General features: G+C 41.1%; 1 protein-coding gene across 12 annotated transcripts in view; it reads left to right on the top strand.

Moving 5' to 3' along the window:
• ZNF536 (zinc finger protein 536) overlaps window positions 1-23495 on the top strand; it is a 345510-nt gene extending 322015 nt beyond the window's left edge. For 10 of the 12 annotated variants that reach the window (XM_077184912.1, XM_077184919.1, XM_077184918.1 and 7 more), the window contains one exon: window positions 20023-23495. In XM_077184912.1, the coding sequence (XP_077041027.1) occupies window positions 20023-20258 (236 nt within the window). In that variant the 3' untranslated portion in view covers window positions 20259-23495. The remainder of the gene's footprint in view (window positions 1-20022) is intronic. The other 2 variants (XM_077184922.1, XM_077184921.1) reach the window with 2 other exon arrangements.
• The last annotated feature ends 250 nt before the right edge of the window (window positions 23496-23745 follow it).

Here is a 23745-nt window from a genome sequence, read left to right as displayed (position 1 = left end):
CCCCGCTGGCCCCGGTGCCGGTGCGGCGTGGGTCTGGCCCCGTTGCCGGTGCGGTGGGGCTGCTGCTGGCCCCGTTGCCGGTGCGGTGGGGCTGCTGCTGGCCCCGGTGCCGGTGCGGTGGGGCTGCTGCTGGCCCCGTTGCCGGTGCGGTGGGGCTGCTGGCCCCGGTGCCGGTGCGGTGGGGCTGCTGCTGGCCCCGGTGCCGTTGCGGTGGGGCTGCTGGCCCCGTTGCCGGTGCGGTGGGGCTGCTGCTGGCCCCGGTGCCGGTGCGGTGGGGCTGCTGCTGGCCGTGCCGTGCCGCGGTGCGGGGCAGTGACCGCGCCGTGACCCGGCCCCGGCGCGCTGCCCACGCTGCGCTGCCCCCGCGCCGCCCGCAGGTGGCGCTGCAGACCGAGCGCCCGGCGCGATGGGGACAGCGCGGGGACAGCAGGCGCTGGGACACCAGCACCGAGACAGAAATGTTTCCTTTGCCTCGCTTTCCTTGCGGCCCAAACCGCGCACTGAGCCGCTGCTGGCACCCCGCACGCTCCCCAGCCATTTGGTGGGTTTTTATCACAGCACCCGGCTAAATATTCCCGAGTCTGTCCTTTACAGTGCAGTGAAGGCTCTGCTTGTAGCCCTGATTTTTTATTAGTTTTCCTTTTCTTTTTTTTTTAATTTATTTTTCTTTCTAGTACCCTTATTTTTGAAGATAATTCCCGTCTAATTTTGTATGAAATTACTAATGCATCGTTCAGGCGTTAATACTTATTTCCCAGAATTGCAGAATGATTTAGGCTGGAAAAGACCTCTAAGATCATCGAGCCCAACCTTTGACTGATCACCATCTTGCCAATTAGACCATGGCACTGAGTGTCACATCCAGTCGTTTCTTGAACAGTTCCCACTGAGTAAAAGCTCCAGGGATAACAAAAAGTTAAACTTTAGTTTACATTGCTGCTGCTTGTTGAATGGCAGCCGTTACATCGCCCTTGTGGTCCTAACTGACAGGAGAATAAACCTCAGCATCTTAATTTTATGTTCAAAATAAAATCTCAACATTGTGCTAATAACTAAATATTTTATTGTCATATTAGTAAACTTCTTTTGTGTAGAGTTTTAAAAAATTTATTTTAAAGCTTGAGTCTTGCAGTGCTTGTTCAAGCAAAATTATAATACTCTTGTTTGTTAGAATTGTGTTCAAGCACAAACAACTGCATGTTAATTGTAAGGTTTTTTTTTTTCCTTCTTCTTTTTATCCTTTTTATCAATTTGCCTCTAGTTCATAAATATACATAGCTTCTCCTGGTAGCCATTTGGAAAACAGAAGTGATATTGGTAGATAAAAGAAATATTTGTTTATCTGAGTTCAAGATAAATAATGAAAACTTTTTTCAGAGAATTTATACGTGCAGACAAGGACAGAAAAAAATTCTTCATAATTACGTATCTCATTTACCTAAAGTGTGTGATTGTATGTGCAAATTAAACTTGCACGCACATGCTAAATTAGGTATTTGTGAGTGCAGTTACTTAATTTGTATGTACAAATTAAGTTAGCCCAATTAATCACTATGATAGTCCAATTTTACACAATTGTGAATCCACTGATGACAGCTGAGTTGTTTTGCCACAAATGCTGAAGCAATGTCACAGGGAGATGGGTCCAACTTGTGCACAAGTGCAGCACGTGCTCTTGTGAAAATACGCTGAAAAATGCATTTTATAATGTGTCAGTTATCATCACTTCTGAGATATGCTATTTATGAAAACCAGTTATAGCTATACAATATTTGATCAGTTGCTGTGAAGACCCTGACATCAGAGCCATGCTTCTCACATCTGGCCCTTTTGTTTGTGCTAATTGCGATGACGATCATGGATTCAACCTGTCTTAAATCTCAGATGTATGAAGTGGGCAGATTAAGGACATTTGTTCATAATTAGGATTCCTAAATGGATATCTGCAAAATGCTTCTTGGAATATTTATGGTCTTGCTCCAGCAGGGCTTCTCGTTGTGCAGACACTCTCTGTGTGATGACTGCTGCATTTCTTGTGCCAGTGTAGTCCAGTCCTTTCAGACCCAGCCCAGCCTGTGTATTCTCCATGCAAAAGCAAAGGTGGAAGCAATTAGAAAGCAGCTCTAGAAAAGCTGAAGTTTATCACGTGGAATGTTTTTTCTCCTTTGGGACATGCTCTTTGTAAACCCACTGGTGCCCCAGTAGCCCTAACAACTGTCCTGACACATCCTTGCCTTCCCTGGGCATTGGGGCTGGAGCACCTCTTGCCCCAGTGCTCAGGCAGCCCAACACATGGTCAGGGCTTTAAGGCAGCCATTACCCATGTAAGCATTTACAGGTGCATTTAGGCTAATTCCTGCCATTGGATTTTTACCCCCACCTGTTTTGTATACCATATGTCACCAAAACCCAGAACTCCTTTATCTCTGATAACAAGAAGCACCTGCTAATGCCTCCAGTGCTTATTGGTACAGATCCCTTGTCCAACAGGAGCTGGTGTGACTGGGGACATGTGACTTTTACCACAGATGACGCAGCTCTGTTCTGATGTGTCTTTTTTTTTTTTGCTGGTATAATTTTCTGACATTCCTGGAGCCAGGAAAAGTGCATGGGGAGTGTTAGCATGGGGTCAGATGAAGCCTGGTGTGTTGTTACTTGAGCATCTTCATGTGCCAGCTGGGCTCAGCTTTCCTGCCTGGTGCTTCGTGCTGGCTGATGAGCACAGGAGGCCGTGCTCTCGATGTCTCTGGCTGGTTTGTTCCTGTCCTTGGTGAGCAGGCAGAGCTGTAAACCCATCTCTGTGAGGGGCTGGACTCTCATCACCCCAAAATGTGCAGGATGCCCCCTTTGCTGGGAGCCTGTGCCCTGCTGTGGTGGGGAGAGGACACTGCGGGCAGCAAACCATGCCCACCGTGCCCTCCTGGGCTGGAGTTAACTGAGCAGCTTGCTCCCTTGGAGAGAAATGAGAGAGGAAAAAGGCAGGCAGGATTGCAGAATATGTGTGACATGTATAGTGTGTGTGAATTTTTTTTTTTTTTTTAACAGAGCTGTTTATAACCTGGTTTTGTTAATTTTAGTTATCTTGGCTGAAAAATGTGGTGTTATATTATGTGACTTTGTTTCTTCAAGAGGACCAGTGAGGGAATGGGACAGGAATGGAAAGTTTCAGTTAAAGCAGGAAGAAGAAATATTTCTTCCAAAAAATATGATTTTTAGTATGTCAACATTTAAATGTGAATTGTTCTGATCAAATATTTACTGCTATCGGGAGCTGTGTAGAACATTAATCTTAATTTGTTTTTCTTTCTCTCCAAAGCAATGACTCCAACATAGCTAGGAGATCTGTGTCTTTAAAAATAAATAATGTAGCAGAACGGCATATTCTTTGGTATAGAAATGCTAGCCTGTGGCATCTTCTGCAACTACAAAGCAGTCTCGAGCGAACTTTCTTCCCTTTTTATTAATAATTCCCTAAATCAATGAAGAATCTTGAAAAGTTCCTCTTCACTTTGCTCCTGCACTCCTCATAGCTGCGGCTCTTGCTCATGCTGGCTCACTCCCCACCACCTATCATTCATTTGGATAAATCTGCATGTGGAATTTTGGGAGCACAGGCTGCAATCCGCTAACTGTATGTGCAAATACAAAGCCCGTTTTCTCTTTTATTTTTTTGGTCAGCCTAGGGTTTTGGGTTTTTTTTTTCCTGAAGGTGGCAGTGAAAGAAAAAAAATAACTCCCTTTGAAGATTTAAGAATTTTATTACAAAACAGACGGACAAGTACTGTATTTTACCCATTTCCCCTTGTGCCCATGAGCGCTGACAATGAAAACTACAGCTCCTATAAAGTGCTGATCAAATTGCAAAAGGTGGCCTTTCCCAGCAGCCTGGCACACTCTAGCATTATCCCAGCTTATAAATAAACGGATGGGCTGAGCCACTTTGGCTTTTTTTTTTTTTTTTTTTTTCTTCCCTCTCTTAGTCCTTAGCAAGATAATTGAGGATCATAATGGTGGGAAAGGACTGCAGTCATCATTCGCTGCCTGTCAGGTATCAGTACTCATCTTCGTGTCATCCGTCACCATTGAACCACTCTGTCATCTTTCCCCAGCCTTCAGCGCCGCTCCTTCTCATCGTGTTCATTATCTGCGGCTCCGACCCGGCCCCCTCCCCCAGCCCCTGTAAATGCATCTTTGTGCGACTCTCAGTCTTCTGATTATGAATCGATGATCATGTGGTGTAAGAGAGATAGATGGCTTTTAGTTCCATCTTGTCTTCTCTAATTGTAAAATATTAGTTACATTAGACTGTGTCTTTTGATTAATGGAACTTATTTGGAGTGGCCTCTCCCAGCCCTCCCCCTTCCAAAGTCCTCCACTGACTTTTGAGAATTGAGTGATTTCACTTAAAGCAGACAAATAGGCCCTTCAGCAAGGAGATAGCTGAGCTCTAATATTGTGGGCAAAGCAAGCTCACGGAGCCAGAGTTGTGTGTGTGTGTGTGTGTGTGTGTGTATGTGTGTGTGTTTTTAAAGAAAGGCTTCAACTCTGCCTAGACAAACACAGACCATTTATTAACGTGCGTACAGCCGTGCTATTTTGCAAATCCAGCAATTCTTATAAAGCTGCAAAACAGGACATAAGGCTGAATGCCTTCTGAATTAAATTAATCTTAGATAGGAATTAAGAGCATCCTCGCTTTCACTTTGGATGAAACAGGTCAGTCCAGAACTTTGATGTATTAATGCTAGCATAAAGTGTTATCTTAATACTCTCTTTCATACTTACAGGACATATCATCAGCCAAATGTCTCTTCCTTGTACATCTGACACTGCGAGACATTCGTCCTTTAATACAAAATTTATCTTATTTGGCACTATTTACCTAAACATGGTCTGTTGATAAAGTCCTTGCTGTACAAATGGAAAGGCAGTTGACTAAATCCCTTATTATAAATAATCACTGTCTATCTTTCAGTGTAAATTCAAGGACATGTTCACTTTCAAGCTATCAGTTCAATTAGAAAAGGTCTATTCACTGTCGATGTCTATATCTCATGGAAATAGGAAAGCACAGTTAATAAACAAATCAAACTATTTTAAAAAATAGCACAGTGGATTATGAATTCTAGAGCCCATGCTGATGGTGACACTGTCAGGACACATGCTATACAAAAATATATACAAACAGTGTTATCTAAATTTTTTATGCTACCTTCAGGATTTAAATCTGACCTTTGTGCCTTCCCTCTCCAAATCTTTGACATTATTTCAGAAGAAAATGCCTATACTGTGCCATATATTAAAATTTAAAGAATAAGTTTGCACACATATAAAATGCTAGTTAAGCCTTTTTCAATTTACGTCTTTCTGTTAAGAATAGGAAAACTGGTTTGAGGTTGTGAACAATTGTGTATACAGTAAGGGCTTGGGATTGACACCTGCCCCAGAGCTGAGGAGCAGGGGCTGGTCCTGATCTTCCTGATTTTACTGTAATGGCTGGGGCAGTTTCTATATCTGAAAGGCTTTCACTGTGGTAGCCATGTGATTATAGAAAAATCTCCGTTCTTTAAGAAAGGAACTCTCCAGCCTTTCAGGTTACAGAAAATGCTTGAAAGTAGGAATCCACAAAGCTGGAAAAAGTCCAGAAACCCACAACCCCCTTCTGCCAAGATTTCTAAAATATATAAATATTTTTTTTTATATTGCACTATATTAATCACATCCTATGGAATTTAAAGGAGCTTATCCAGTGCCCTGGATCTTGATACCTGGAGGCTCAGATGAAAAGGCTCTGTATGCAAGATCAGCACTGCTCTCCTCCATCCATGTGCTTGTCTGAGATCAGAATTTGGCTCCTGATGGGTATTTCCACACAGTATTTACCACCCTAGAAGGAGTGATTATATTTAATGGCAGAATTTCAGTTGACTTCTCAATATGTATTGAGTTGACCTTTAAGTTAAACCACAGATTAATTTTTTTTAGTTGTCTCTTTAAGTACATTTATAGACCTTTCTGTTCTGATTAGCATAATGGTAGATAGAGGAAAGTTACCTGCCTCAGATTATTTGTTGAAATCAGAGAAATTGCATCCTTTTCTCCAGAAAGCAAAATATTTTGGCCCCCTCTAACCACCGTATGCATTAGTTTTGTTGTGAAATGGTTTTGGTTTATACACAGAGAAGCCCAAGTGGGTATCAGCTTGCTTGAAAGCCCAGAGCCTGCCATTGATTTCACATAAGTAAATCTTCTCCCTGGAAGTCGGTGGGAGTCAATGAAGCTTCCCTGGGATTGAGTGGCTCTCCTGCAGGCTTTGGTGTGCTGGGTGCTGCTGGCAGGGATGTTTGCCTCTTTGCTACCTGACGTGCTGAAAAAGTTCTTCAGAGATACGTAGGGGGCTCCTTGATTCTAAATCATTGAAAAAGTACCCAGACACCCTAAATGAACACAGTTTCTCACTGCCCATAGAAATTTGGACTTCTCCAATTTTGTTTAAAATGAAATCCTCAGTAGCATCTGTTGTTCTGCATACTGACTGCCACAGGAGCTGTTGGAAGGAGATTTTGGTTTTTCCTTTGACATCTAAGGGTTTTGCTGCACGTTCATCTTGTGCCACCATTTCCTGGGTGGCAGCTTGTGGCTTTAGGGATGTGGGTGTTGGGTGTTTGCCTGTGTGTAACCCATGGAGCAACCAGCTGGCTCCCTGTGCCCCCAGTGATGGTAAAATTCCCATCCTCCCAATTGGCAGCCAGTTGTGAGCCCCACCCTGCCTGCAGAGAGCTCGGGATGGCTGCGGGTCCCTGCTCAGGGGCTGGGCCGCTGGACCCTCACCTGCGCCCTCACCACGTAGAAGTAAATGCAAAAATAAATGCAAAAGGCAGTGCAGAGTCACAATGAGACACTGGAATGTGCCAGCTTTTACCCCCAGGCAAATTTTCATGTCTCTTTCAGGAATCTCTGTAAGTACGGGCCAAGCTCCAAGGCCCCAGCTCAGGGACAAGTTGGGCTCCTGCATTGTGTGAGCTCCTGTGAATTCCCACCCAAGTCTGTGGGATGACTTACAGGCTTTGTAGTGTGCATAACCTTCAGCAATTTGCTGAATCAGGGCCTAAATACTGAAATATTCTTCAATAGTTCTGGCTCCACTATGAAACTCTAGAAGGCACATTTCCCTCTCAGTGTCTCTCCATAAGACCCATCAATGATAAAGGAGTTACATTGGGCACATCTAAAGTTAATTATACAGTTACCTTCCTCTTGGCCTGTTTGTCAAAAAGAATACGATAAAAAAAAATCCTCAGTCTTCTAATATTTATTTTTATTTGTATTTTGATCTGCCATCTAGGCAAAAGAGTAAAGACCACACTGAGAAGACCTTTGGTAGGTGGGTCTGGATGTTTGGTAGCTGAGAGCCAGCGTGGGAAATGTTGTGTTAAGAAAATTTGCAGAAAAAATTCTATGGAAACCAAAGCAAAAGAAATATTTCGGGCAGGCTCTTCCTTTTAAAAATTAAGTGGGTGGCTTTAAGGGATGCTGATTTATTTTGGAGTATGGGTTTAGAGGCATGCTTCAATTGGAAAAAACAAATTCTAATGTTCACTAAAAACTCAGGAATTTATAATGCAGAGAAGAGAATGAAACAGTAGACCCAGAAATTTTGCAATTCACTGCATATTAAAAAAGAAATATTTTTAGTGTTTGTTTGGCTGATTTTTTTAAACATGATTTCACATTTAAATATGGTGAGACAAAATCCTCTATCCCAAACACAGGTCTCTGAATATCTTTATTTTGGTATGTGAGTATATTGCCGGGGGATGCCAGGTTTGCCTAGGGATCCAGTAGCTTTGACATACTCTAGTTTACAGTACCTGGAGTGTGCTCAGTTGCTAATGCATTTTGCATGCAAGATCACTGTGCTTCAGCATGACAGCCAGGAAAAATGTCACTTTCTTTTTAATTGCAGCAGGACTTAATTTGGGGGAGAAAATAATATAAAAAATTAAAATTGCATTCTTTGTTAGAGAATTGTTCTACAAGAGTCCAGTCAAAAAGCTTCTGGTACTTAATAAAGTCCAATTCTTCCCTGAGCATTCCCGTGAGCTCCCATGGAAGCCAGCAGGAGCTGCACATGGGTACCGAGGGCAGCATTTTGCCCTTAGGACTGAATTTCCCAACTGACTATTCTTTTAGACTGTCTTTTGATTAACAATCTGTTTGCAGCAGGCTAGGGCCAGGGAGGCAGTGTATACCCCACTGTTCAAATCTGTGGCAAAATATTCTACAGAGAGCTACTTAATAAATATCAACTTGCTCCAATAGTCTTTGAGAAATACCTCAACAGATAGCAATCAATCGAGGGCTGAGTTGGGGAAAAAAATACAAAAGGACATCAAAGAGGTTCTCATTCCCAGTCTATTGCTCTATTTAAGGGTCCTATAATTCGGTGAGGTTGTGTGCTAAATAATTTGTAAGCCTTCAGAACATCCAGGTTATTGTTTGTGGACAGATGGTGCATCACATTTTATTGCTTATTCCTTCTGTGGTTTCTCATATGCAGGACTGATGTGCACTCTGAAGTCTTTGTTTCCTTGCTAAAATCTCTAATCTAAAACAGGCAATCAAGCACACAGACAGTGCTTCAGAAAGCATAATCATACTTTTAAAGGGGGAAAAAAACATTTCAGCTGCAGTTAGGAAGCAGATGTGTTCCCTGAAAATGTAAAAGGTTATCAGAAGTATTAAAATAGGGAAATAGACACGGAATTCGGGAGCGCTGGGGAGAGCGTGTATTTTCTCCCAGTACTGCAGGGTAGGTGTGCCTTTTCCTAGGCTACCTGCTTTGTATCTGCCTCTCTGTGGAGCTGGTGTAGCAAAAGCCTTCAGAGACCGGCTTTTGCTTCCACCTTTCCCCTGAGATTGGCAGTCTTTGTCTTTTACAGGCAAGGAGCAGCCGTGCTGTGATCCTGGAACCGCTGCTGCCCCGAAGAGTTAAATCATGTTGATATACAGGAAGGAAATGGAATAGACTAACTCTACTCTTTTCTTCCTACGGATTTTTCTTTTTATTCTGAAGATAGAATTACTGTTTGTAAGCATCTGAAAGTCATTAGTGGCTCTGCAGTCTGTCAGGTGCCGACGCAAAAAACTGCTGAAACTGAACGGGTTCCTGTGCGGAGTGCTGGGAATTTGTCATGTGCTGATGAGCAGTTATAATAATATATGAGCAAATCACAAGCATTCTGCAAATTAATCAAATTTTTTTTCCCCTTCTCCCTTGTCTCTGGGAGAGTGGCTTTGCCGGCAGACGTAGGTGAAGCAGTTTTACTCACAGATGGTAGCTCTGGCATCAGATGGAATTTATATAACAGTAATTCTGATTTCCTGCCAAAGTAGCACTGAAAACACCAGGGAGATTGTACAAGACAAGTCATGTGGTTTTGCTGAGGTTGTTGTGGGAAGTTTAAGGGGGGAAATCTCAAATTTTCCTCTTTGCATTTATTGTTTTAGCCTGAAGGGCCAGAAATCGTACACCATTCTGCCATCGGCGAAATCCAACACATCTTTTTTTATGAATTGCGCTGAAAGAGTGCTTCCCAGCTGTTGGAACTGCTGGCGGGGAGGGAGCCACATGACTCCTCATCCTTTCCCTTTCCATACAAGGATTAAAGAGGGGAGGGTTCAAAAGGTTGCTGCGCTACATGTTGGAGTGAGGCAGGGTCTCCCTTCCCAGGAAGCGATGCCATGTTCACTTAGGTTATACTCCCTGTGGCATAACAAAACACCAGGGGGGTGTTCAGGGCTTCAGGAAACATACTGCCAGTGGGTCTCCCTCCTCATTAAAATGGGAGGGTTTTCAATGAGGTTAGTTGGGTAGATTAAGGCTATTAGTTGTGTCTCTGATGACATTTCCAGTTTGATCAGTGGAAAACAGAGACGTGGGGTTTTTTTCCCCGTTAAGGTAAGTGCTTGGTGCACTTGTTATTTGGCTTTTGCACAGATGAAACATGCACTGATCTGATGGCAGATCCTATCCTGACTCAGAGCAGCACAGATCTGTTCAAGCCACGGGCTGGCAGCAAGGATGAGAGAGCAGAATAAGGCCCGGTGGCTTCTGAATTGGATCACGTTTTTATAAACAAAAGCAGCCTTCCCTGGAAAAATATGACGGTGTTTTTATAATAGCCACATATTGAGTAATGCATGGAGCATCGCAGGACTGCTGTGACACTAAAAGAAAAAAATAGAGGCAAGCAGAATGGGAGAACTTTCAGGGGCTGTTTTTAATAAAGAGGTGAATTCTTTCTGCAGTAGGAAAAATGATAAAAAGATGGCGTATCAGCTACATTATGCAACAAAGTAATGCTGCTGTGTTTTTATAATGTAAGGCACTGCCCATTTGTTTTGGTTTACGTGACTGCAGTGAAATAAGTGGATTAGACTGAAACTTTAGCATGCTTCATTGCAGCTGGTTGCAGACATCTGTCATTCCTCAGCCATACATTCTGGATCATGCCAAGAAGAAAAAGCAAAGTCTGACACCTTTCATTTTACAGAGCCTTTTATAGAAAAGAAAAGGAGAAGGGGAGAAAGCATTTCCTTTGTGACTTGATAAAAAAGACACTTTTTTCTGTGACAACACCAACAGCACTTTCCAGAGGGAGAGGTCCTGCAAAGTTAATGCTCAATTTACTCTATTCAGCCCTTTAATTTTTACTGTTTGATCTCCTGGTTTGTTGAATGGGATATAATAAAAATATGTTGGTTTATTTTTTTATGGAAACATTAGCTATATGTACACCTACATCAGAAATGTGCCTGGTGAAAGCTGGGTTGCTGTGAGTTCCCACTCAGGCTGTGCTCGTGGTAATTCTGTGCTGTGATGGCACATAATGCAGAAGCATTGCCAATAATGAGTGGTTCTGAGAACTCCACTCACCAAATCCCATAAACAGATAATAGTGATGTTTTAGCAGAATGATTAGTGGGGTTGTGAGCTACTCCTGGATAATTTGAAATATTAGCTATTAGTGAACTAGATATTTATTTACTTAATGTGTTTTGTTCTTCAGCCTCTCTACTAACACGATGCTGGAGTTAGAGAATTGTGAGGTACATGACAAGTGATAATGTGACAAAATAACTTCTAAATTACCCCAGTTATGTGAAAAAGCAACAACAAAAATTAAAGGAGAACATGGTTAGTCTAAGTGACATCATACATACAGAAAACAGATATTCTAGCTCAGGGTCTCACTTCAGCTAATGTTATAGCACGGGGATAATTCCATCCCTTCCCACCCAGGTGATTTATGGACCGTGGGTCTGGTGGGGAGGCCGGGTATCCTTACAGGGCTGTGCACAGAGGGGGCAGGTCTTTGTATGGCTCAGGCTGTGTCACTGTCCAGTTTGACACCAGCTGAGGATGTGACACATCCAAATGTTGGCAGGAAAGATTTAGAAAGCTGAGCACGGGATTTTTAAGATTCCATTCTGCCAAATAAAATAAATAAACGCAAGACAGTTGCCCAGAGTGAGAGAGAAAATTCTATTGCTTTTATGAATTGCTAGGCAGAATAAAGGATATTTGGTAGCAAAATCACTAACAAGGTCTTTCCTATTAGCTTCTGAATTGAATGTTCTCTTTACTAAAATCCCAGTGCCACCAGTATAGCATTTATTCTGGGAAATCATAGGTACATTAAATTCAAATACAGCTTCATTCAAGAAGTGGTAAATGCTCCCTGAAATAATAAATATTTACTGAGACAATTAAAAAATATGACAGAACATTAGCGAGAAAACTTGTGAATGACCTAGTAGGAAAACTGAGATATTTTGCTCAAGGGGGTTAGAATGGGAATATAATGTTATTGAAGTGATTAAAACAAGTAAAGGAGTGAATAGACATAGCAATTAATTGAAATGTGTAAGTAAAGGCAAAGGTGGGACTCTGAGCATGTAATTTTGATGATCAGAAGAACTTGGGGTTAGTTAATATTGAAGAAAAGTCTGCCACTTGCCTTCAAAATGTGTTTCCTTAGTTGCAGCCTCCCCAAAGCACGAGAGAAAGGGAAGGCTGTGAGGACTGTACCCTGCTCACTCCCTGGGCTTGGGTACCTCTCCCCCCTCATGTGGAGGGGCCCAGGCTGCAGAGATGAAGGGACACATCATTTTGGGAGATCAGGGATTGGTACCAGACAGGAGGAAATGTCTGGAAATGAAAGCTTGGCCAGAAAACAAGCTGCTGTGAGTTTAGGATTATGATTTCTGTGACCATTGCCATTATGACTTCAGTCAGAGTTTGCCTGCTTTTTACAACAGGTATCTAGTGCCCTTGATAAGAACTCTGTCCTCTACTTATGTGTATAAACCAAAGTAAATAAATATGTAAAATTAAATGTAATTAAATTTCCCAAAGCATGGGACAATGATAGTCTGGCATTTCAAGCTCAATCAATGACAGCATTCCCACTAACCTCGTTTGGAGCCCGCTGAGGCTCCGGGCTCGTAACTCATGTTTGTCATGTCAGAACCTGAACTGATGCCATTGTGCACAGGGCACCATGTGTGCACCCACCAGCCGTGGTCTGACACACACAGATCCTGAGAAAGCACAGTCTTCTGCCTTTAGCTCGGAATTTTAGCTTTACAGGGTTCCCATAAAGTTTAATATTTGTTTAGGAAGACCTTTTCAGCTATTCTGCTGAGGCTATTCCTTTCTTGCAAGAAGAGATCCATTTCCCTTCTAAATCAAAAGTTCCTGTGTGAATAACTTCTTCTGAAAAAGAAACCAATTCTGTGCTGAGTAGCTGGAGCTGAGTAATTCTGTTGTTTTACCAACTCTGCAAGAAATGGGAAATGTTTGTTTTCCCAGGACTTGCAAGTCTCTGTTACACCATCAGTGATTTCACTGGCCATTTCCTAATTCCCTTGTATTTAGTGCACTACAGATGGCTAACAATTTCCTCACTCTACCTCCAAATAATTACAATTTTCATGTTCCACATACCAAAGGCAAAAAATGTTAAATTAATGATATTTTCCATAGTTTTATGAGTGAATCATTCAGTAAGGTAAAACCATATTGATGAAGGACATCAGTAGAATTTATCAGGAGTGCCCAGGTGGCTGTTAACCTCTGTGTCAGACCAACCTGCACTTGGCTGTGTTACATAGCAGGGATGATTTGTTGGTGGTTTTTACTTCTTTTGCTTTTAAAGGAAACTTCAGTGTGTGATAATTAGTGACTGTAGCCTTTTGAGACAGGAATTGAATAATTACTGTAAGAACAGTTTTTATTTTAGGGGGAATGTGTGAAATTAACATAATATTTTAATAATATGTGTTAAAGGCAAAGTGTAGCACCAACTTTTGCTTTTCTGTGTCATCATTAAACATTTTAGTGCACTCATCAGCCTCTGAAATACTTATTTGGAAACACCAAGTGCTGTGTAAGGCACTAACTCAGGAAGAGGCTCCACCTTTGATTAATTTCAGAAAAGCCATCTAGGTATCTGAGGGTTTAACTCAATCCAACGATTGAAGTTTTTTTTGTTCAAGTAAAAATCTTTGATAAAATCAGTTACAGATTAGGTCTTTTTATTTTCCAGCTCTTCTGCAGCCAGTGATAGTTCAGTGAATTGCCACCCATGCTGTTAAAAGTGCCCAAACACTGAGTGTCCATCTCTGCAGGGCACCAGGACTGCAGTGTCCTGTGGTGGCTTTGGGGTGCGTGCTGACCTTGCCATGTTTTTCTTTTTTCCAGACATCCTTATGTTGATGTAGGATCAGGCTGGTGGCTGTGTTTTGTCATGTGCTGGGTCTTCACCCCAAAGTTATCCCCCCCTAATTAAGATCTTTCCAGTAACTTACAGTAAGAGAAAGGCTCTTCCAGGTGGCAGCACCTGAGCTGCTCCGAAGTGCAATATCAGTGAGGAGGGATTTAAGTAAAGACACTGGGCCATGAGCAATTCATCTGATGACCTCTAAGGACTCAGCAGGACTGAGCCTGGTAATGAAGGAATTCAGCTGAGTGGAGGGTGATCAGGGGATTGCCCTTGCTTTAGGAGTCCCAATGGAAACGTGTAACCCAAAGCCTTAGCCTTGGTAGCTGGAAATGTACCCTGGCCTTCCTAAAATCCAGATATCTCTGCATTTTTTAAAAATGTTGTTCCAGAGAAAATCACCAAAAGGCTTTTTGGTTTTATGACTTTTCTTGGTCAACATGAAATAGTCTTTAAAATTTAATTTTGGGGTTTTTTTTTGTAATCCAAGTAACATATAAACTTCACAGAACATTGAAATTTTCCCAGAAGATCATCTTGGTTGGTCTTGGACCTGTGCGTAAATAAACATATACTTTTCAATTGTTTTATAAAAACTTTTATTACAGATACCAACCTGATTGGGTGTATTTTAATCTGTCTGGTATTTGGGGAGTTTCATAAAATGCATATTTTGAGACCAATAAAGTGGAATGGCTCAATCAGAGCCATTATTGTCTATTGGACAAATATATTTATTCAGCATTTTCCCATCCATACTGTTATGCTCCAGATCCGAATGGCTGCTTTAGAGCCATTCTGCTCTCCTGGGTAATGCATGCAGTACTTGGGATGTTTGCTGTGGATAGGAAATGTATTTATGAAAATTTATACGTTGAAAAAAGGAAATTGCACTAGCCAAGATTTAAATGAAAATAGTTTTCCCTTTGCAAATGCCTGTTATTATGCTCTAATATACTTTCAAATGGCAGTGTTCACCAAGATGCCTGGGACCTGGAGGCTGTGGTCTGAGAGAGACATGAGCTCAGCCCAGCAGTCACTGCCAGAGAACTGGAGATGCTCAAAAAGCCTCTCCTCAAACATAGAAAGCACCCGACCATCGTTGCCTGCTGTTACTTCTGAGGCAGCACGCGCTTCATGTGCTTAGAGATGATTGTACCTCAAATACAACCTTGTGTGGGGGAAAAAGGACTCAGAACAGCTCTGGGGAGCACCTGGGGAAGTGTGGGCTTACTGAAGGTGTGAGTGCAGGCTTTGCTGGGCAGCAGATGTGTGATTACATGGACCATTCCACCAGCAGTGTTGTGGGACCAAGCATCCCGGTGCAGCAGGCAGTGCCCATCCATCCTGAGCCACTGCAGCCAGTCCTGCTCCAGTGCCCGGGGCTGCCCAGAGCTGCCCTGCCTGTGGGGCACTGCTACAGTGGCCCAGCAGGACAAGTCCAGACCTTCAGTGTCCAACATCACAACTAAAGAGATTTGTTTCTGAAAAATTCAAGCCTTTGAGGCTTTTTGAAATATCTCTTTGTGAGGGAATAATTTGTTTTAAAGAGATAATTGCTGTTATTTTTGATTTTCACCAAAAGGATTTTCTTAAACCAGGCAAAGAAATCTGAAATGAGTTTGCCGTATTGCATCTCAGTAAGTGCTATAGCCATTGGCCATCTAAGGAAAAACATTCTGTCAGATAATCATGGCCATTTTTGCATTTTAAGGGAACAAATGTCATATCTAAGAAACACATTTTATTCAGAGCTTAATTATAATTTATAGTACATTGCACAGCATTTGTTTTCTGTTCATCATGTTATTGCTCTTCTGTCTTTCCCCTAAATTTATGCATTAAATCATGTGTGTGTGTGTCTGTATGCGTGTATCTGTGTATGTATGTACACATATGCAATATAATACAAAGTGGTGTAGTGGGGACAACAGACGGCTTGTGTGTGATGTATTATTGGCATTTTTCTTTCAAATTACCATTTTCTTGCTGCTTTGGGAGAAAGCCATGATTTTGCTGTGATTAGTACACTTTTAACAATCTGGAATAAATTCCTGATCTTATTCATGTGACTAGCTCAATGCCCATTTTTACGTTTTAGTGCAAACCCCTACATATGTGCCTGCAATACCACAAAAATAAGATGTTTCTTTGTGGAAATTTTATAGAATTTGGATGCCGATCAAATATTTTTAGAAGTGGAGAATTAATGCGGCTTGACCATGTAAATGATTTTTTTAATGAAAAAGACTTTAGTATTCATCACTCTTTCTCTCTCTCGTTTGTGTATTCCTTTGTGCTAATCTTAAATAATGGATCCATATCAAAGTTAATAAATTAGTAACTATTAGCAGTGTTTGGATTACAGTGAGTAACCCAGTGCCACTTCATTGACATTGACTTTTTATGTGTTCCAATAATACATTTTGAGTTTTAAAGATTAGACAAAGCAAAATACGGTTTGGCATGTACTTGAATCTTTAACAACTCTTGGGCAATGGCTTTGTTTAAATCCAAGGCCCTTACTTGAGGTAAACTTTCATTTAAGTGGCCCTAAACCCCAGACTGAGATCTATGTCTTTCTCAAAACCTACAGTTTCTGACTGTTCAGCTGATGCACCATGTTGGGCTGCATCAGTCATGCCATGTTATGAAACCTAACGCGATGTGACTGATGCAGCTTGACATGAAGTGTCACAAAGCAACATATCACATCACAAACTTGAAAGAAAAGAAAACAAACTTTACTTTTTTTTTTCCCTCAAAGCCTAAATTAATGAAGCAGCATATATTTTTAAAAAGGTGGACTAGTTTCAAACACTGAGGGATTTTTCTTAATATGGGCCTGCAGAAAACTTCTCCATCCTGGCCAGAAGGTACCTCTTATCCACACTCCTTGTGCTCCCTAAAATTCAGTCAAAACTAGAGAAGATGATGAGCTTGGGTCCCCTCAGCACTGCCACCCCTCCTGGGTCTGATCCTAAGAGGTTTAGATCTCTTTTAGAGGAGAGGCTTCAGCAGGTGCTGGAAGTGATCGCCCCTCCTGGGGAAATCCATACATGCTAAAGGTGTTCTTTGGGTCTAGCCATCATTGTTGGCATTTTAGCTAATTTTGATTATTTTTTTCTGCTCTTCCACTTCCTTAGACTGTCAGCTTCCATCGAGAGGATTGCAAAGTCTCTCCACATGCTCAGTCATAGCCTTCATAGAACATAGCTCCACTACAGGATTATTTCAGCTGCAAACAATACATTGTCCTCTATCCTGATTTTTGATCAGAGAAAGATGCACACCATAGTTTGCCCCCCTACTCCACCCTCACTTTCATTCTGATTCTTTTTACTACAATTGCAATGCATATCACATCATCTCTTGAACTATCAGGAAGATTCCTTTCTTCTTTTCTTTTTCTTTTATTTATTTTTTTTTTCTGGAGGGCTTTCATATAATTTTATTGGGAGATATATAGTGGGTAAAATGCATATGAACTATAGCTTGCTAAGAAAGAACCTACCAACCACTGCTAGATAAAGCATTATAAATTTATTGCCAACTTATCTGGGAAGGGTTATTTTAAGAGCCTGCTGCCCACAACAAGTTTTGGAGCCAAAATTAATGAATGGGGATACCTAAAAGAAACGGGAATTTTCCTTCACCCCTTAGTTACAAGCAAATTGCAGATATTGTTATCTTTGCAAGCAAGAATAATCTCTACTTTTTGTACTACTTCTGCTGTAAACAATGTACCGCTTGCTTTCCTATGACCCTCACTCTGTATACATATTTATATATTATTCATATCGGATTAAAAATGAATGTGCTCTTTACCACAGTTGTACTGCATAGTGACAATACAAATTAACTTATTGTGTACTTACTTTTCACAAGGCAGTGATGTGAAATTTTGATGGCCTGAAAAAGTAAGTCGTGGGAGAAGCAATGCAGAACTGAATCCTTGTAGGTGCACTTTATATTGTCTGATTTATTAAAGTGCCTTGAATTAATAAATGACATTCTCTGCATGGAATTTTGAACACGGGTTTGAACTTGGTTCAGTGGTGGGCAAAAAGAGTTTGCTTTTAGTCTGGTGCATGTGAGGTGGTTAGCTCCAGCCATGCTTTCTGCATTCCTTGCTTAGAATTTGTTTTTGCAGGAAAGAATTAGGATGGCTGTTTATTAAGAGCTGCTTGTGGGTAAAGCATTAAGAGCTGGTTGGTGAGATCACAGCATCATGGAGTGGCTTGGGTGGGAAGGGACACTAAAAATCATCTCATCCCAACCCTCCTGCTGTGGGCAGGGACACCTTCCACTATCCCAGGTTACTCCAGCCTGGAACACTTGGAGGGTTGGTGCAGCCACGGCTTCTCTGGGTAACTTGTGCGAGGACTACTCTCACAGGGAAGAATTTTTTCCTAATATCCAACCTAAAGCCTCTGTCTGTCAGTTTGAAGCCATTCCCTTGTGTCCTGTCACTCTAGGCCCTTGTAAATAGTCCATGTCCATCTTTCTTGTCAGTCCATTAAGGTACTGAAAGGCCACAATTAGGTGACCCCTGAACCTCCTCTTCTGCAGGCTGAGCCATCCCAATTCTCTCATGCTTTCCTTACAGGAAAGGTTCTCCATCCCTCAGATCCTCTTGGTGCCTCCTCAGGACTCGCTCCAGCAGCTCCACATCCCTCCTGTGCTGGAGGCATAACATACATAATAAACATGCATGTTGGAGGTTTTGGGGGGCAGTCACACTTCTGGCAGTCTTCAGCCTATGAAAACAAAGGGTGAAGGGGAGCATTCCATCCTTGAGGAAGGAAACAAGGCTGCATTCCTGGGGCAAGGGCTCAGGACACCGAGTGTCCTTCCCCTGGGTAGCAAGCAGCATGGTTTGGGGGACTCAGCCTTCAGGTGGTGGCATTGTTATTACAGTAAAAATGGCAAGTTGTTTGAGCAGCCCAGGGCACTAATGCTGGTTCAAGTGAATTCACTCTGCTACAGAGATGCTCGTGCTCCTGTTCCAGCAGCTGCCCATGCTCCCATCTCTTCTGGGAGGACCATGGCAGCATTTCCACTCCAGTACAGGTAGCATCAGACCAGTTCACAACAGGTGTCTGTTTGTTTAGCTGGTAAATTCCTACCTAAAAGCAAGGGAAGAGGGTCCAGCCCCTTCCCCATTGCAGGAAGCATAATTCTCCTCCTCTGCTGCCCCAGCATCTCTTTTATGCCTGCTAAGTAGTACCACAGCAGCAAGGGAAAATGTGCTCTTCAAATGTGGAGATAGGGTATTGTTTTTCACTTATCCTGGCTTTATGTAGATGGTCTGGCACATTTATTTATTCATTTATTTGAGCAAATTAAAGCAAGCTAAGCGCATTTGACCTCAGATGGTCCTGGTTTAAGTTAATTTGAGAGACAAAGCTCATAAAGTTCCAGTAAAACACATCAACAACTTCCCAGCATAGGTTGAAATGTGATTGTTGAAACATAACCTCCAAAACCAGATACAGCATGGAGATTTGAAGTTACAATAATCTGAAAAATATAGAAGAGCATATTGATAAGCCCTACTGAGAAGTAATATCTTTCATTCATGCCTTTGTTACACGGTCGATTGCTGTTTTATCCACAAGAAGTGCATCTATCAGATTTTGTGCATTAACATTCCTTTTCTAATCTGGCTTGGACATTTTATTTTAAAGCTGATGATAACCTTGGGCCCTGGTCCAGCAAACACTTACATGCTTGCGTATCTTTACTCACAGGAGTAATCTCAATGGAGTAAATGTTTGCAGGTTTGAGGCCTTGGCTATCTCAATCCATTATTTCTTTCCATTAAAAAGTAATCTGTGCGATTGAAATAAAACATACAATTCTTTACCCAGAAACCCACCCAAAGACAAAGTGTGTTTATTAGACTAAGGGTCTGCACATTGTCATCCTTGAATTGCACTTCAATAAAAAAGATAATTAACAAATGTAAAAGAAGACAGTTTCGTACACGCTGTATTTACAAGAGCTTGGTTTGGATCCTGGGCTGAAGGATTTACAGCTGGGGCTGAGGAGGGAGATGGATTAGCTGCAGTGCTCTGGAAATCCTAAGCAGAGAATTTTTGAGATGCAGTTTATTGAGGAAGGGCGATGGCCCCTCCCAGCAGGAAGGGGCTCCAGAGTGTACCGTTCGTCCGGGCTGTGCCATGTCCGTGGGCTAAAGCAAAAACTAACCGGGCTGTCGTCTGTCACACAGGTCACCGGCCTTTCCAGTGCAGATACTGCCCCTACAGTGCCTCTCAGAAGGGAAACCTGAAGACCCACGTGCTCTGTGTGCATCGCATGCCTTTCGACAACAGCCAGTACCCCGACCGCAGGTTCAAGCGCTCCAGAGTCGACTCGGAAGCTGCCGGGAGCTTGGAGGAGCCGGCGGCTGCCAAGGCAGGGAGCTCGGCAGAGCTGCCCGAGGAGGGCACCAAGGCCCAGGAGTGATGCCCAGCGGGTCCAGCCCTGCTCTGCTGTAGCCTTTTACCCCGGCTTTGGACATGTGGTTGGTGAGGGCTGGCTTAATAAACCCCTTCTGAGGGAAGGGATGGCATGCCAGTTCCCAGAAGGGTCCAGAATGCTGAAAACATTCAAATATATGTATATGTACATGTACCCACACATGTACATATATATATATATATATGTATTTACAGACACAGAGATATCCAGTCATACCCACATTGAATATATATCTACATACACACACACACACACACAAAATACACACATTCCATATGTGTGTGTGTGTGTAAATATATATATTACACATGCAAAGTAAATTTCCAGCCCTTGAAAATGGCTGCTAAACAGTTACCTGGCAACTAGTACTTCCAAACAATGTAGGTGCGATAATAAAGTGATTTAAAAATGTTAGGAGGTCGTTAGTTATTTAAAAAAGCAGGGCAATTTCAAACTTAAAAGTGGTCTTTGTCCAAAAATAATGCTCTTAACAGAAAAATGATACCCTCTAAACGATTTAGTGTTGCCTTGAAGATTGAGGGGCTGTGTTTTCATTGTTGAAAACACCTTTATAATATGACACCAGCTGCTGTCATTTGCCTAGCATAGTAATGAGATGTCTTGGTAGACTGCCATGGTGCCAGTCTGACTGGAGCTGTCATTGCAGAGAAAATCAATTCAAGTGGTGTTGCAACTGCAGTGTAGGAGAAACCTTAGACGGCCCATAAGCTGGGGTCAGTACTGACCTATTTTGAAAAGTATTGTGATATTACATTTTCTTTTTTTTTTTTTTTTTTTTAATATACAGCCAAATGAATCAATGGTTAGAAAAAAAAATCTGCAGCCCAATGTGTGATTGCAGATTTGAAAGGTAATTCCATTTTTTGTAATCATCTTGCAGTATTGAGGGAAATGCTTTTATTCTTTTTTTTTTCCTTGTTGAAGAAGTTGCTATAAATGTAGAAGTACAATATATAGAAATATTGTTTAGTGAAACTAGTCAGCCTTATCTCTAGAAGGTACTGGTGAGAAACAGAATTTTATTACATAGGAGGTTTTTTTTTTCTTCTGTTCTTTACTTGTCTAATTGAGTTTTTTTTCAAACTTCCTTTCAATTCCTATTTTTTTTTCCTTACACTTGAATGAAGGATTCCCTGGTCATGGTTAATTTTCCTGTATTAGTTTTTGTAAGTGTTACAGACACAGTGCAGAAGTTTCTTCTGGAGCAAGCCCTTATAAAGTAGCTTGACCTAAAATATGAATCCAAGCTTTCTGCTCTTTGTCTCTAATGAAAAAGAAAGTGTTTTAGATGATATTTCTTTGGTTTTGTAAAACAAATGTGTTCTATATTTTTGCAGACTTTAGCTTTTTTACTGATTGGATGCTCCAAATTTAGTAAGGTCTTTGCCACATAGGAAGCTTTTGAGAGACTATAACAAACCACATAAAAAAGTAAGAGAAATAACTAAAGGTTTATTCTGAAATTCTCTGAATGGCATAAAATTTTATCCTTCTAATGTACTTCCTTTGATAGAAGCAAAATTGGTGCTGTTTATCGTGATGGTAGAGAAGTATTAACTTCTTCTAAAGCAAAATCATCCAGACTTAAAAAAAAAAAAAAAGAAAAAAGTAAAAAAAAAAGTCAATATTTCTTTGCAGGCTGGGAGCACAGAGTAAAACCCCAGGGCCTTAAAACTTCAGCTCTGCCTAAAGCAGTTTACAAAAAATACTAAACTGCAATCAATGTAAATAAAATTCTTAGCGCTACCCTGAGACTGGAAAAAAAAATCTCAGGCTAATAAGGAATACGGTTTGCATATGCTGTCGGAAAGGATGTCATCCAACTGAAGTTTCAGTTTAAATGAGGTCACTGTGTAACTTGGACCCATCTGGCACAGAGCAAGCTGCTTTTCTTGTTTTTCTAGTATAGTTCTCACTGCCTTACTTAAATCGAGTTGATAAACTTAATGCAACTGTTTCTATGATCCTAGATAAAGGATTGAAATGTTATTGAACCTTTCTGACTGTAGTAAGCTTTAGGATTTTAACTGCACTACTGTGTTTGGTGACTGTGTCAGTCGCTTGCTTTGTGTGTTTGCGCCGCCTTCGGTATCTTAGCAAAAAAAAAAAAAAAGAAAAAAAAGAAAAAAAAAGAGAGAGAAAAAAAAACAAAACCACCCCCCACATTCCATTTCTTGCACTTTTTGAGCTCTTTCAGTATTCTTTTGTGTCTTCTGAGCATTTTCAGATACGACAGGCAATAATTCTGTTTGTGACACTGGAAACATCTCCCGCTCCTTGTGATGTGTGTGTTGATTCCATTTGGTCGGGTGCTACTGTCCCTATCCTCCCCTCTGACATAGCCCTTTTTTCCAGAACATTTGTAACTTGTAATACAAACAAGTGACAGCAGCAGTGATGCATTGTCAGTTTCTGAATATCATCATGCTTCTCATATCTAAACATGTCAAGTTTTTTCTCTGTAACTTCTGTAGTCTGTGATACTGGTCATAATACTGTCTACATTCCTACACAAAGAAAAATTTCTATCTTGGAGGAAATCTGAGATCAATAGAGTAGAGGATTTTGTTGCTATGCTTGTAACAATTAGAAAACTTTGTATTTAAAGTTTATTCTTGGTCATTATTTATTATTATAATACATCAGTTGACAGAACTTTATTCTGGTATAGAAGTATTAAAAGTTGTTTTTTCAGCAATGACTGTTTTCTTTCTGCTGTTAGAATAAAAATGTCTTTGAAGCAGTACAGTTTTATCCAGTGTTTTACGCAATAAAACCTCTACCTCTGAAAAAAAAGCTTTCCTACTTGCTTATGTTTATTAGGAACAGTTAAAACATTATTTTCTTCAGCTTTGTCAGATTTAAAAAGAAAAAAAAAATAATGCCAGTAAATTCACAGTTGTTAGGCAGTTACTGGAGTGTATTATGCTGGGTGTGTGTGCTCAGTCCACTTATTAATCTGAACAAATCTATATACAGTATATACAGATATATATTATATATATTGTGCTTAATTAAAAGACTGTGGAAATCTGTTTTAGCATGTAGTAATAATTGTTTTATATACTACTACTTATGTACTATAGAAAAAGTCTTGGGGTCTATCAAGCTTTGATTTGAAAGTGTTTGAAGTGTGTATCATACACTATGATGTATAAAGTCATGTTTTCACATTAAAAAAGATTGTTTGTATAGATCATATATTTGGCTTTAGAAAATTGTGAGGTTTATTGTTATGGTGCATGTTAAGAAAGCTGCTCACACTTCAAAGAATGTACAAGAGCAAGAGTGCTCCCATTCTCCAGGGTGAATCTTTATTCTTCCCCTTTAAGGTTTTATCTGCACATTTGAAAGCAAATAAATTAAAGGGTTTTTCATCCTTAGAAAAGTAAGGATGATTAACATAAAAAAAAAGATGCACCAAATCTGAGAAACTACAGCAAGTATGGGG

Source organism: Agelaius phoeniceus, chromosome 12 (assembly GCF_051311805.1).
Source record: "Agelaius phoeniceus isolate bAgePho1 chromosome 12, bAgePho1.hap1, whole genome shotgun sequence".
NCBI lineage: Eukaryota > Metazoa > Chordata > Aves > Passeriformes > Icteridae > Agelaius > Agelaius phoeniceus.
The sequence above is the reverse complement of the archived record's forward strand: the minus strand, read 5'-3'. Positions and strand labels throughout refer to the sequence as shown.